The 14819-nt window shown below is 37.8% G+C and overlaps 1 protein-coding gene across 1 annotated transcript; it reads right to left on the bottom strand.

The window, feature by feature from the left end:
- Positions 1-867: 867 nt before the first annotated feature.
- LOC117273505 (secreted RxLR effector protein 161-like) lies at positions 868-1347 on the bottom strand. Its single transcript, XM_033652675.1, has one exon. It carries the CDS (start codon positions 1345-1347, stop codon positions 868-870), a length of 480 nt encoding a protein of 159 aa, XP_033508566.1.
- Between the last annotated feature and the right edge of the window lie 13472 nt (positions 1348-14819).

The following is a 14819-nucleotide window of genomic DNA, read 5'->3' as shown; positions in this document are numbered from 1 at the left end:
AAAGGGTTAGTTCTTGATAATTGCTTTCGATTCTTGCTTAGGGTTTGAGAGAAGCAGTAAGGTTAAAGAAGCTGATCATAAGAGCCTTTTAACGGCGTTACTCCTAATTTGATTGGAAGAGAGAAGGTGACCAAATTTGAATTCTAACGGGACTCTTATAACGGTTACTTTGACTGTAAGGTTTTCAGGAGTAATTGATCTCTAATTGCACAAGGATTCCCCCTTACTCTTTAACTAGAAGACGATTAGAAGTGATGCCAATAGAATTAAAAGTCTGAGTATAGCAGTAATTTTAGAATATAAAGTCTTAGTGACTTAAAGACAGTATGGCACATACCCGAGTCAAAGAACCAACTCCTTAATAACTCCTTATTCATTTCTGCAATAAAGCTTCATCACTTCATATTAGTATCATGCAACACAGTTATCAGCCAGATTTTCTAAGCAAGTATGTGAGCTTAATACAACACAAAGCTAAATTAAACACATTGTACTTAATTATCTACATCTTATTATAATTTTTATAACCAATCACTAGGAGTCAACTTAGTGGGAGGAGTTGATTAGACCTAGTTCTAGTTTATTCCTTTCAAAGTGATCCCTACTCAGAGCTTTAGTAAAAATATCAACAATTTGATCTTTAGTTTTACAGAAGTTAATTGAGATATTCCCCTTTTCAACAATGTCTCTAAGAAAGTGATGTCTAATGTCAATGTGCTTGGTTCTCTTATGCTGACATGAATTTTTAGCAATGTTTATGGCACTGGTGTTATCACAGAAAATGGGAACACAATCAACAAATATACCATAGTCCCTTAGTTATTGTCTTGTCCATAGTAATTGAGCACATCAGGATGTTGTTGCTGCCTATTTAGCCTCGGCTGTAGATAAGGCCACTAAGTTTTGCTTCTTGGTTCCCCAAGACACCAAACAAGAACCTAGAAAATAAGCTGTTCTTGAAGTGCTTTTCCTGTGAACATAAAAACATGCATAGTCAGGATCAGCATAACCAACTAGATCAAAATTGTACCCTCTGGGATACCATAGACAGAGGTCAGGGGTTCCCTTGAGATATCTTAGTATTCTTTTGACAGCCTTCAGGTGAGATTCCTTGGGATTTTCCTGAAATCTTGCACATAATCCCACACTAAACACTATATCAGGCCTACTTGTTGTGAGGTACAACAGTGACCCAATCATTCCTCTATATAGCTTATGTTTCACACTTTTCAATTCTTCATCAAGGTCTAGCTTTGTTGCAATGGCAATGGGGGTATCAATAAACTTAGAGGAGTCCATGTTGAATTTCCTCAGTAACTCTTTGATATATTTCTGCTGATGTATCATGGTTTGTTTGCTTGATTTACAGCCCCAGAAAGAAGTTCAATTCACCCATCATGCTTATTTCGAACTCATTTTTCATCATCTCAACAAATTCCTTGCACATTGCATCATTGGTGGGCCCGAAGATAATATCATCCACATACACTTGCACAATCAGAATATTCTTCCCTTTGATCCTCAGAAATAGAGTGTTGTCCACCTTTCCTCTTACAAAGTTGTTGGCTAAGAGGAATTTTGAGAGCCTTTCATACCAAGCTCTAGGAGCCTGTTTCAGACCATAAAGAGATTTATCCAGTTTGAACACATAGTTAGGAAATTCTTCACTTTCAAATCTAGGAGGTTGTTTGACAAACATTTCTTCCTTCAGGTACCCATTCAAAAAGGCACTCTTTACATCCATCTGGTATAAAGTGAATTCCATGTTGGCTGCAAAGGCTATCAGCATTCTTATAGCCTCCATTGTAGCTACAGGTGCAAATGTCTCATCATAGTCAATGCCCTCCTCTTGATTGTATCCCTGAACCACCAGTATAGCCTTGTTGCTTGTGATATTTCCTTGTTCATCCAACTTGTTTCTGAATACCCATCTGGTACATATGAGAGTTCTGTTCTTGGGTTTCTATACCAGGTGCTAGACCTTGCTTCTCTCAAACTAATTTAGCTCATCTTGTATGGATATGATCCAGTCTGGATCCTTTAGAGCTTTTTTGATGGTCTTAGGTTTAACCCGTGAGAGGAATGTTATGTGGGCACATAGATTTCTTAGAGAAGACCTGGTTTGCACCCCCTAAATTTGGATCATAGATGACATTCTAAAGAGGGTGTGAGCTTTGATGCTTCCATGGTCTGATCAGTATACCTAGAGAAAATTCATGTGAGTAGTGACCCAAAGGAGTAGGTTCAGTAGGTGTGGCTTCATTTGTTTGGTCAGAAGTTAGAGTAGTTCTTTCTTCTTCTTGTTCCTCATGATCACTATCAATTTCCTTGTGGTTTTCAGACCCATACTCGTCAGATTCCTTTGTATCTCCATCACTAGTGAATCCTATGTCATAATCTTCATCCTGTAGACCTTTTTCAGCAAAATTGTTGGATTCATCAAAAATAACATGAATGTTTTATTCCACACACATAGTTCTTTTATTAAAAACCTTATAGATCTTACTATGTGGAGCCAAAATTTGACGAACTCGAAACACACACTTATATTTGCTCGCTAGTCAAAAATAGTATAGTATAATATCGTATCCACGGGGATTGAATTTAAATAGTATTTCCATAATTTATAGCTTGATCTCTATTCAAGAGAATCAATAATCGAGGGTTATGTGATTAATAACTAAAATTAACTAAGAATCTAAAGCTATTAACTAATGACAATCGCAACAAAAGTAAGCAAGGAAGTTATCAGTGGAAGAAAATAGGGGTTAATTGGATAGGTGCAAGATAATTATTTGGGATCTAACTTTAGATAATTCACTTCTAGTATTTAAGTGACTCTCTCGAATTAACTCAATTGTTAGTTCAAACGTTTAGTAGAAACTTCTCTCTCGATTAAGTATCAACCTCACAAGATGAACCAATTTAAGCACGTGAAGATATGCAAGAATGCGTAGTGGATTGGTCTTTAGGAGAACCTCTCTCGATTATCCTGCTAACTTGGTTTAATGAATAATTCAACTATCCTCTTTCGATTACTAAGAAGAATTAATGAACTCAACCAACAAGATAATGCACAGATATCACAAGTTATGCCTCCCTCGATTACATGAACATATGAATATAGATGCAACAATTAAAATATCCAAAATGATTCAATACATAAAACTAGAGTTATAATCCACAAACAATCATCAATACACCAAATCCATCAAACCCCAAAGAGAACTACTTCATATATATGTAGCAATTTATCACAAATATGTTTAAAGTAAAGAAAAAGATAAAATGATCCAAACTCGGGTCTTGAGTGAGGATTGAATGATAACTCCTTGTGCTTTTGCTTCTTCACCTCCTCCTTAGCCTCCTTAGGTCTAATATGTGTCAAAGTTCCAGGGAAATAACGTTTTTCCAGGTATTTGTACCAAGTAGGGTCGGGCCTAAATGAAATCACCTTTTCCTACGCGAAATAGGATAATTACTTTGTAAATTTTGCACAGGTGCGCTACATGGGGCGACGCGCCATGCGGGGCATTAGTAGGTAAATCCATAGAGTTGTTTCTAACAGGCAGCAGGGATTTTGCACAGCCGCGGCATGCCATGTGCCGCCCCACACACCGCACCAATGCATTTTTCTCAGAGTACAGATTTTGCTTGCATTTTGACATCCAGACTTGGTCCTCGACTCCCGAACATGATCCCGGCTTAATCCCTTGGGCTTTTACTCAAGCTTCAAAGCTCCAAATCACTCGAATCTACATAGCTCGAAATCACTATTACAAGGCACAAAACACACAATATGTACAAAATACTAGCGATTAAAGCTCAAACACAATAAAAGTACAATAAATTAGAGTGCAATTGTTGGCCCAAGTAAAGGATAGTTTTGAAGATTTCCAAAGGAACTCAGGGATGAACCAGGTCCATCACTGGTAGGCATAGACACGGGCAGATTCAAAGCACGTGAGATGCATATGCAGGAGATAAATGAAATCTGGCATAATAATAAATATCTCCTTATCGAAAAGATTGCATAATTGATAAGGAGAAGGACTCCTTACTCAACGAGAACATTATCCAAGATAAGGAAGGAGTTAGGAGTTGAGATTAAATAGAAATCTTCCACCAAGGAAGAGTAGCATTAGAACTCTAGTTGTTTTCTACTCTACTAACTCTATAAATCGCAGGAAGTTCTCATTATACATGGGACGCACAAAAGCAGAAGTTAAACATGAATTGAGAGCAAAATAGCAAGGTATTTTGCAAGCAGTTCGTGTGTGATTCAAGTGTGCGAACCTGAAGCTACATGAACCAGATAGAAGAACCAGCTCCAAGTGTTTGTCTTTTATTCTAGTTCAATTGTAGTAGGTGTTTTCATATTGTACCTTTCAGCTTTATCTAGAGGCAATTATAATAGGTACTCAGAGTATTCAAGTTAGAGTTAACTTGAAGTTGTCGCAGCAGATAGAGGCTGGTTGCCACAACGGGATTAGAGTTAATCCTAGGTTTACAAAAGTGTTTTGTAAATGCAGTTTTTGGCTCAGTGATTTAGTGGAAAGTTTGGGAAAATCCTACTGGGAAGTAGGTCATGGTTTTTTCACCTTTTGAGCCAGGTGTTTTCCACGTAAAAATCTTTGTATTCTTTATTTTCTATACTTATTATTCCATAACAGTAGTAGTTGGAACACATAGAAGAACCAGGTCCTTCTATAATCTGTGCACGCAAAAAATTGGACACCACACAAATCACCCTCCCCCCTTCTTGTGTGGTATTGATGTATAAATGGGATGAACCTGGAGCTCAGAGTTAGTGAGACTGTGAGTGAAAATACTGCTCTGAAGAACCACGTTCATACATTTGAAGCAAATGTTCTTGAGTTAAAATTTGAAAATCTAAAACTGAAACTAGGAACCAGTAAGAAGACAGTTGATTGCACACAACTCACTTTAGAAAAAAATGTAGGCAAACTGAAAGATGAGTTGTATAGGAAGGATGAGCAGGTAAGAGTGCTAAAGGGGGATCTAGGCAAGGTCAAACAAGAACTAGACAGAAGTAGTAAATGGAACAGATCCTCCGATGCTTTGTCATGGCTACAGGAACATCACAGTAGCAATAGAAGAGGACTTGGCTTTGGGAATCAACTACCTAAATGGGATCCTAAAAACAAGTACTTCACTCTTCCTGAGAACAAGATTTGTACTCACTGTGGTAAGACTGGTCACTATAAAAGTGAATGTAACGCAAAAGAAAGGGCCAGTCAAAAGAACAAAAATTTTGTTCAAGGGAAGAATTGGTTACCAATTTGGGCTAAAAGGAATTTAATTCATCCTTTTGCTTATAGAAAGGGACCCAAACCCAAACTAGTTTGGGTTCCTAAGACTAACCCCTGATTTCCCTTTGCAGGTCCAAGTGAAGGAGAGCAGCAAAATATGGTGCATGGATAGTGGTTGCTCAAAGCACATGACAGGAAGCAAGAACCAGTTCCTTTCACTTGAGGACCTCAAAGGAGATAATGTCTCCTTCGGAAATGGGAAGAAAGGTGAAATCATTGGGGTTAGTAAGATAGGAACATGATGATGAAGCAATTGGGGTGGTAAGAAACTTAAATGAAACCACAGCCCAGACTGAAGCTGCACTGGAAGAAGGAACAAGTGATGGAACAGGTCCTTCTACCCAGGGCAACCTGACAGGGGGAATAGAACAAAGAGGAAATGATTCTCAAACCTTAAGGGAACCAGTCCATGAACTTGTTCCACAGCAACAAAACATTGAAGGAATATCAAGGGGAAACTAGTTGATTGTGAAACCTTACAAGTATCAAAGCTCTCATCCCATTACTGATCCAACCTCTGGAAGCAAAACCATATCTTCATTAAAGAATCTTTGTGCTTTTGAGGCTTTCTTATCTCTTATTGAACCTAAAAATGTTGCTGAGGCTTTGCAGGATGCAGACTAGGTAAATGCAATGCAATATGAACTCAACCAATTTGAAAGGAGTTAAGTTTGGCATCTGGTGCCAAGACCCTTGGACGGATCAGTAATTGGCATAAAATGGGTCTTCAGAAACAAACTTGATGAAGATGGAACTGTTACAAGGAACAAGGCAAGATTGGTGGTTCAAGGATATAGCCAGGAGGAGGGCATAGACTATGATGAAACCTTTGCTCCAGTTGCAAGGTTGGAAGCAATAAGACTCCTTGTAGCCTTTGCTGCTCACATAGAATTCACCCTCCACCAGATGGATGTCAAGAGTGCCTTCCTCAATGGCTATCTAAAGGAAGAAGTGTTTGTCAAGCAACCTCCAGGGTTTGAAAGCAAGGAGAGTCCTGATCATGTGTACAAACTTGACAAAGCACTTTATGGGATCAAGCAGGCGCCAAGAGCATGGTATGAAAGATTATCAAAGTTTTTGCTTGAGCATGACTAGAAGAGAGGCAAAATTGACAATACTTTGTTCTTTAAAGAAAAAGGTAAAGATCTCTTGGTAGTTCAGTTATATATTGATGATATAATCTTTAGAGCAACTACTAATAAGTTAAGTAAAGATTTTGCTAAACTAGTGGGGAGTGAATTTGAAATGAGCATGATGGGTCAGCTTAATTTCTTTTTAGGCTTACAAATTAAACAAAATTCAAATGGAACTATGATCCATCAGTAGAAGTATGTAAAAGAGTTGCTTAAAAGGTTTAAAATAGAAGATTCCAAGGAAATTGACACTCCTATTGCAATAGCTACAAAGTTGGATATGGATGAACCTGGTTCATCTGTCGATCAGAAGTTGTATAGGGGAATGATTGGCTCATTGTTGTATCTCACTGCTAGTAGACCTGACATTATTTTCAGTGTAGGCCTTTGTGCAAGATTTCAGGCAAATCTGAAGGAGTCTCACTTGACTGTTGTCAAAAGAATTTTGAGATATCTAAAAGGCACCACTGATCTTTGTCTTTGGTATCCAAAAGGTAGTAATTTCAATCTTGTGAGAAATGCTGATGCTGATTATGCAGTTTTTCTTGTGGATAAAAAGAGCACCTCAGGTATGGCACACTTTCTTGGCTCATGTCTTGTGTCTTAGGCCACCAAAAAGCAAAATTAAGTGGCCTTATCTATTGCTGAAGCTGAGTATGTTGTTGCTGCTTCATGTTGTGCTCAATTGTTGTGGATCAAACAATAATTAATGGACTTTGGAATTGATGTTGGTTGTATCCCTATTTTTTGTGATAACACTAGTGCAATTAATATGACCAAGAACCCGACTCATCACAAGAGAACTAAGCACATAGATGTTAGGCATCACTTTTTGAGGGATAACTGTGAAAAAGGGTTGATCACTGTGGAATTTTGTGCTACTGACAAGCAAATAGCTGACATCTATACAAAAGAACCTAAGTAGAGATCACTTTGAAATGAACAGGTTAGAATTAGGGATGATTGAAATCATCTAAAAGGATCAGTTCAGAATTCACAACGAAAAAAAAAATTGTTGGTTTTGGTTAGAAAATCTGAAAATGTGTATATAATTAGATTAATTTTTGCTCAGACTCATACTTTCAATAGTATAATCTTATGCCATATGTTAAAATGACTCATTAATCTCTAATGATATTTTCTCTATTTTGGCAAATTTAGACTTACACAAGAGAATTATCAGTGAAGAACCTGGTTCATCAAGATAACACGGTATGTTTTCTACACTCCGCATAATTTTAAATAATAATATTTGGATCATGAGCAGAGTCCTACTTAATTCCAAACTCCTTTTGGACTTATCCGTTACAAGTGAACCAGTTTTGTTCAAAAGAGTCCCAACCGAATTGAAGTACCTAGATTCTGGGGATACACTCCAAAGTCTTTTCAAAACTGAAATTCAGTTTGATTATACTTCCACATCCACTATCATCCCTTCCACCACCCCAACCTCTAAGAAAAGAGTAAAGATGCTTGCTCGCAAGGTTGTTGCAGGGAGAGAATAAAATTGGAGAATAGGTTTGTACTAGTAGGGTCTAAAGCAGGTGTTGAAAATACAGAGTCTGGAGGAATTGGTGGTAAAAATGAAAAAAAAAAAAAAAAAAGAGAGCAAGGGTGTTCGAAGTGCTATGAGGGGAAAGGGTAAAAAAAAGGTGGTTAATTCTTCACCCACTCCTGTGAGTTTAACCAAAGACACAGGTGCAATGGTTGTTTGGGGAGAAATATCTGCTGGAGTAGAGGAGAGTGTAAAGAAAATAGGGGGAAGTGGGTCTGGCGAAGCCGCTGAAGGGCTGGTTCAACTTGGGTAAAATATAGATGAACATGTTTCATCTGAACAGGAAAACCTCGCAGACCTACTGAATAGAGTGACTGAAAGTTATAATCCAAAGAAGAAAGGGAGGTTGGTACAAGCAAGGATCATTTTGGGGCTAACACTCGGATTGCTTGTGATTATGAGGTCCATGCCACTCCAAATGAACCCGGTTCATCGAAAAAGACACCAGTCAATAGCAAGGTCAGAGCCTTGGTGCAGGAGAGTGGGGCAAAAGAGGCTGAGATAGCAAGGCTGAAGACACGGTTGGCTGAGGTAGAGTCTGAGAGAGATGCTCTCAGAACTAAACTAGCAAGGGAAAAGGAGAAGAATGATGGAATTCTTCAAGACATGCTGAAACTTCTCCAAGCCAAAAACCAAGCCCCTAGTTCTTCCAAGCCTTAAACTTCTAGCCTAGCATAGATCAACCAGTGACCTAGTTCGGGATATTTTATTTTTTTTGCTCATGTTTCTAGTGTTTTTATTTCTTTTTATGCTTTGTGGAAGAATCGTATCAATCATCAATGAAATTCATTATTTTTGCTCTAACTGTTTGTTTATATTTCTTTGATGGATAAAATTCTTAGCTTGATCTATGATGATTAATTCATGATTGCATTTGAAGTAGCCCCAGTGGCCATGAGTAAGTTTTAAAATCTGGTTATCTCACATTTTTTATGCAACTTTTCGATGATGCCAAAAGGGGGAAAAAAGTTGTGCTTTGCAACTTTGAACAGTGATGTTTATAACCTAATGAACCTGGTCCTTAATGATAAGTGATAAAAAGGAAAAATGTTTCTAACATAGTGTTTATATTGAGATAAGTTGAAATAGGACCTAAGCTTATGAAAAAGCACAGAGTTTGTCATCATCAAAAAGGAGGAATTTGTTGGCCCAAGTAAAGGATAGTTTTGAAGATTGACAAAGGAACTCAGGGATGAACCAGGTCCATCACTGGTAGGCATAGACACGGGCAGATTCAAAGCACGTGAGATGCACATGCAGGAGATAAACGAAATCTGGCATAATAATAAATATCTCCTGATCGAAAAGATTGCATAATTGATAAGGAGAAGGACTCCTTACTCAACAAGAACATTATCCAAGATAAGGGAGGAGTTAGGAATTGAGATTAAATAGAACTCTTCCACCAAGGAAGAGTAGCATTAGAACTCTAGTTATTTTCTACTCTACTAACTCTATAAATCGCAAGAAGTTCTCATTATACATGGGACGCACAAAAGCAGAAGTTAAATGTGAATTGAGAGCAAAATAGCAAGGCATTTTGCAAGCAGTTCGTGTGTGATTCAAGGGTGCGAACCTGAAGCTACATGAACCAGATAGAAGAACCAGCTCCAAGTGTCTGTCTTTTATTCTAGTTCAATTGTAGTAGGTGTTTTCATATTGTACCTTTCAGCTTTATCTAGAGGCAATTATAATAGATACTCAGAGTATTCAAGTTAGAGTTAACTTGAAGTTGTCGCAGCAGTTAGAGACTGGTTGCCACAATGGGATTAGAGTTAATCCTAGGTTTACAAAAGTATTTTGTAAATGCAGTTTTTGGCTCAGTGATTTAGTGGAGAGTTTGAGAAAATCCTACTGGGAAGTAGGTCGTGGTTTTTTACACCTTTTGAGCCAGGTATTTTTCACGTAAAAATCTCTGTGTTCTTTATTTTCTGTACTTATTGTTCCGCAACAGTAGTAGTTAGAACACATAGAAGAACCAGGTCCCTCTATAATCTATGCACGCGAAAAATTGGACACCACACAAATCCCCCCCCCCCTCTCTTGTGTGGTATTGACGTATAAAACATCAGCAATAAGCGACTAAAATATGATATTATAGCCTACCATCAACACCCCACACTTAAACCAGTGCTCGTCCTCAAGCAATCAAACTACACTTCACATAGACACGACCTTTTTAAACAACTCTTATAACTCATCATACCAAGAGTATTTAAAACAGATTAAGTACAATACCGTAACATCTTAGCATCAAGATTTGACTCAAAAGCACTACGAATTATTTATAACCCGCTCACTTTCTCTAACACAGAGGTCAACGACATTACCTTTCCTTCATGAATCAAGTGCCCTCACACAATAGTAGAGAGTAGTTCCACACACAATAAGATTTAAGAACAATTAAGAACTCAAGATAGAAAGAATCCACTCGCTATCAGAAATAACATCCATATGCCACAAAAGACATATCATAGGCTTCCTCATAGTGTACTACTCTACTAATTGAGCTCATTCAGTCATGAATCAAGTAGGACTTTATTTGGTTGTAATGTAAGCTACGGGATACATAGGATACATTTAGATATAAGAGTGATTACACCTCCCAAAGCACTTTAATACATATATATTTAACCGTTCAAAACCCCACACTTATGTCAAACCATAACTCAACCTTCACATCAATATAAAGTAACTCCCAACTTCTTTAAACACAAATACATCAAGAGTATCAACGAATATTTTGCACAACAATACACTATTTTCTCTTTTTCTTTTCTTATTCAATTCAAGTGGCTCTTACTTTTTCAAACTAGTGCACCTTTATCCTTATTTCAATAGTTCCACTCAAAAGCCAAACCAACCATCCCACACTCCAACTTTTACAAAGTTCATATCAAATTCAAGTGCTCACGAGAGGTAAAAGTTCAAATAGATGGTCAATTTAAACAAATGGGTAAGGCTTGTAAAGTGGTTGCCAAATAAATAGGATTATAGGCTCAACGGGGTTAACTAAGATACATAATAATTAGGTGGGTAATAGCATATAACTGGCTCAACAAAGAAACGCCTAAATCACTTCCAAGACTAAATAAAACTACTATTTCTCTTTGCAAACACACGGGGCAAGTTCTAGATATCAAATGCAATGTACAAAATAACACAAAACCTCACACCCACATGGAACATAACTCACTCAGGATCGGACTAATCAAGACACTCTAGTCAAAATAGTTAAGCAAAGTTAAGATCATATAATTTAAGGTACTTACACAAGAGTCAAAAATTGAGCCTAAGCGTCACAACTAAATCACTTACTATTCTCAAGGCATAATAAAGTTAAGAGATATTGCTTTCAATTCAAATCATAACACAAGGTTTTCTACTACTAACAAAAATAAAAACTAACTATGCCCGGTTCAAACAAAACCCTTGGAAAAGAACTGCGGCCCAAAGAAAACCCAAGGGGAAATTATTATACTACCTAACAAAAGAAATTTTTTTGTCTTTTTTCTTTGACTTTACTCTCTCAAGAAACTCGTTGAATGATATCCATCGTCGGGAAAAATCAAAAAAATTTCAATTTTTATGGTTTTTCAAATTTTCCAACTACTACAACTAACAAAACTAACACATATACATACAACATACAATTATCCCCCACCCCATACTTTAAGTTGTGGCCTGTCCCCATGACACACTATTAAAAAGTATAAGATAAAGGAAACTTTCCTGAATATCTAGTCGGGGTCTGAGTCGAAGTCGGGATCCATTCCTCGCCTTCGAACTAATGCGTACATCCATGCCGACAGCTTCTTCTCAGCCTTCTTGGGGTGAACCCCACACTTTTTATGCCATTTTTTCTACATTCATATCAAACGTCACCGTCTCCTCACCCACTCTAAGCATGAGTTTCCTCTCATGTATATCCAATATTGCTCTACCCATTACTAAGAATGGTCTTCCTAGGATGAGGGGGACCTCCTTATCGTCCTCCATATTCACCACTATAAAGTCTACAAGAAATACAAACTTATGCACCCGAACTAACACATCTTCCACTATCACCTCGGGTATTAAAGTCGTCTCGTCCGCCAGCTGCAAAGATATTGGCACTGACCTTATCTCTCTAATCTCCTTCTCCAGTTTCCTGTAAATACATATAGGCATTAAATTAATTGAGGCACCAAAATCACATAATGATTTATCAAACTTTTATAGTTCCTAATAAGCAAGGTATAGTAAAACTTCCTGGATCTCAACACTTTTGTGGGAGTTTATTTTACAATATCGTGCTGCAATGCTCCATGAGCTTCATCACTGCAGTCTCCTCTATTTTCCTCTTATTCGTAAGGATCTCCTTCAAGAATTTGGAATAAGAATGCATTTGTGAGAGCACTTCTGTGAATGGTAAGTTCACATGAACCTGTTTCAGCACATCTAGGAATTTCTCAAATTGCTTGTCCAGCTTTTCTCTATATAGTTTTCGAGGGAAAGGTAAAGCATGCATATGTTTTCTCTCCTTATGTTCCTCCCTTCTTGATTTTTCATCCTTCTTCTTCTCAGTTTTCATCAGGCCTTTCTTCTTTTTATAAACATCATTCTTCAGTTGCTCCCCACTTTCTTTTTCAAGTATCACCTCTTTTTGGATCAGGGTGGGATCTTTCAACACTTGCCCATTTCTCAGAGTTACAACATTTACTGTTTCTTTGGGATTCTTTTTTCAGTGTCAGCGAGGAGAGTTCCTACAACCCTTTCAGATAATATTATTGCAATTTGTCTCACTTTTCTCTCTAGATTTCGCAAACCAGTGCCCAATTCTTTGATAGCTGCTCCATGAGCCTCCATCCTCTCACCTGTCTTGATAATGAAAGCCTTCATTACTTCCTCTAGACCATGTTGAATAGGCTGTTGAGGCTAAAATTGCTGCCTCTGCTGATTTTGGTATGCTGGAGCTCCTTGTCCCTACGGTCTAGAGTTATTTTTCTACCAAGCATTTGTAGTACCTCCGGGTGAACTCCATGAAACACCTGGGTGCCTCTGACCCATTGCATAGAAATTGTAGTTTCCCACAGCATTTACTTCCTTCGTTGAGGCTTGACACTCATGAGTAGGGTGTCCTCTTCCACATATATCATAAGTTGCGTGAGGCTTACTTTATATCGAGGCTAAGGTCAGCTTCCTTATCTCTTTGGCCATAGCATCAAGTTGTACCTGCACAGATATGTTAGCATCAACCTGGTGAACATTAGTTGATCTTCTTCTTTCAGCACTCTCAAAGGGCCATTGATTAGCATCTTCAGATAACTCATCAAGAATTGTAACTATCTTCTCTAGAGTCTTCTTTATCAACGGGCCTCCGGGTGCATTTCTCAATATTCTACATGAGGTCGGTATCAATCCATCCCAAAAGTCCTGGAGTTGCATCCAGAGTTCAATTCCACAATGTTGACACTTTCGAACAATCTTTTTAAACCTCTCCCATGCTTCAAAAATAGTTTTCGTATCTTTCTGGCAGAAGTTATGGAGTTCTCTTCTAAACTTGCCCGTTTTGGCTGAGGAGAAATATTTATCAAGGAATTTTCTGGTCATATCCTCCCATGTTCTAATCGAACCTATGGGTAAGCTTCGAAGACACTGTTTTGCATCATCTTTGAGTGTAAAGGGGAATGCCCTCAAGTACACTGCATCTCGTGATACACTATTGTATTGAAAGGTGTTCATAATCTCCTCAAAGTCCATTAGATGTATGTTTGAATCTTTATTTGGCTTCCCTTTGAAGACACAACAATTCTAAAGGTTTTGAAGCAACCCTTGCTTCAACTTGAAATTGTTTGCTGCAATTGGAGGTGGTCTAACACTTGATTAACCTTGATTGTAGACCGGTCTAACATAATCACCAAGTGGTCTCCCATGCATGGGAGCTATATTTTCGAACTGGTCTGCACCCAAGGGTTGATTTTGAGCAATTCTACGACCCCTCTCTTCTTCATAGATAATCTGTGCATCTCCAATAGTTGCTTCTTCATCATCTCGTGCAGCTTATACTCGTTGTTGGGTTGCTTCTCTCGCAGCCAAATCTACATTATCATCACCGTTTCCAGCCATATCTTCTTTGTTTGATGATTGCCCAACCTTTTCTAACGTCTCGGTGAGATTTCTTTCCTTCCTCAGCTGTCGCGATTGTTTTTCACTTTCTAGCTCGTATGGTAGCACTTCTTTAGCAGAAGCTCGAGTCATGCACCAATCTTAACCTGTAACCTGCGTACAGTCAAAGAACCAATAGTAAAAAGAGAAAAATAAAATTAAATAATAAAAAAAACAATTCCTGAATTAGCACTACAAACTATTTCAAACACTATTGATTGCCAATCCCCGGCAACGGCGCCAAAATTTGACGAGCTCGAAACACACACTTATATTTGCTCGCTATTCAAAGATAGTAAGTATAATATCATATCCACATGGATTGGAGTTAAATAGTATTTTCGTAATTTTTAGCTTGATCGCTATCCAGGAGAATCAATAATCGAGGGTTATATAATTAATAACTAAAATTAACTAAGAACCTAAAGCTATTGACTAATGACAATCGCAACAAAAGTAAGAAAGGAAATTATCAGTGGGAGAAAATAAGGGTTGATTGGATATGTTCAAGATAATTGTTTGGGATATAACTCTAGATAATGCACTTCTAGTGTTTAAGTGAGTCTCTCGAATTCACTCAATTGTCAGTTCAAACGTTTAGTAGAAACTCCTCTCTCGATTAAGTCTCAACCTCACAAGATGAACCAATTT

The sequence above is a fragment of the Nicotiana tomentosiformis genome, chromosome 11, assembly GCF_000390325.3.
Source record: "Nicotiana tomentosiformis chromosome 11, ASM39032v3, whole genome shotgun sequence".
In the NCBI taxonomy this organism is placed as follows: Eukaryota; Viridiplantae; Streptophyta; class Magnoliopsida; order Solanales; family Solanaceae; genus Nicotiana; species Nicotiana tomentosiformis.
Note: the sequence above shows the minus strand (reverse complement) of the source record. Positions and strands in the feature narration are given on the sequence as shown.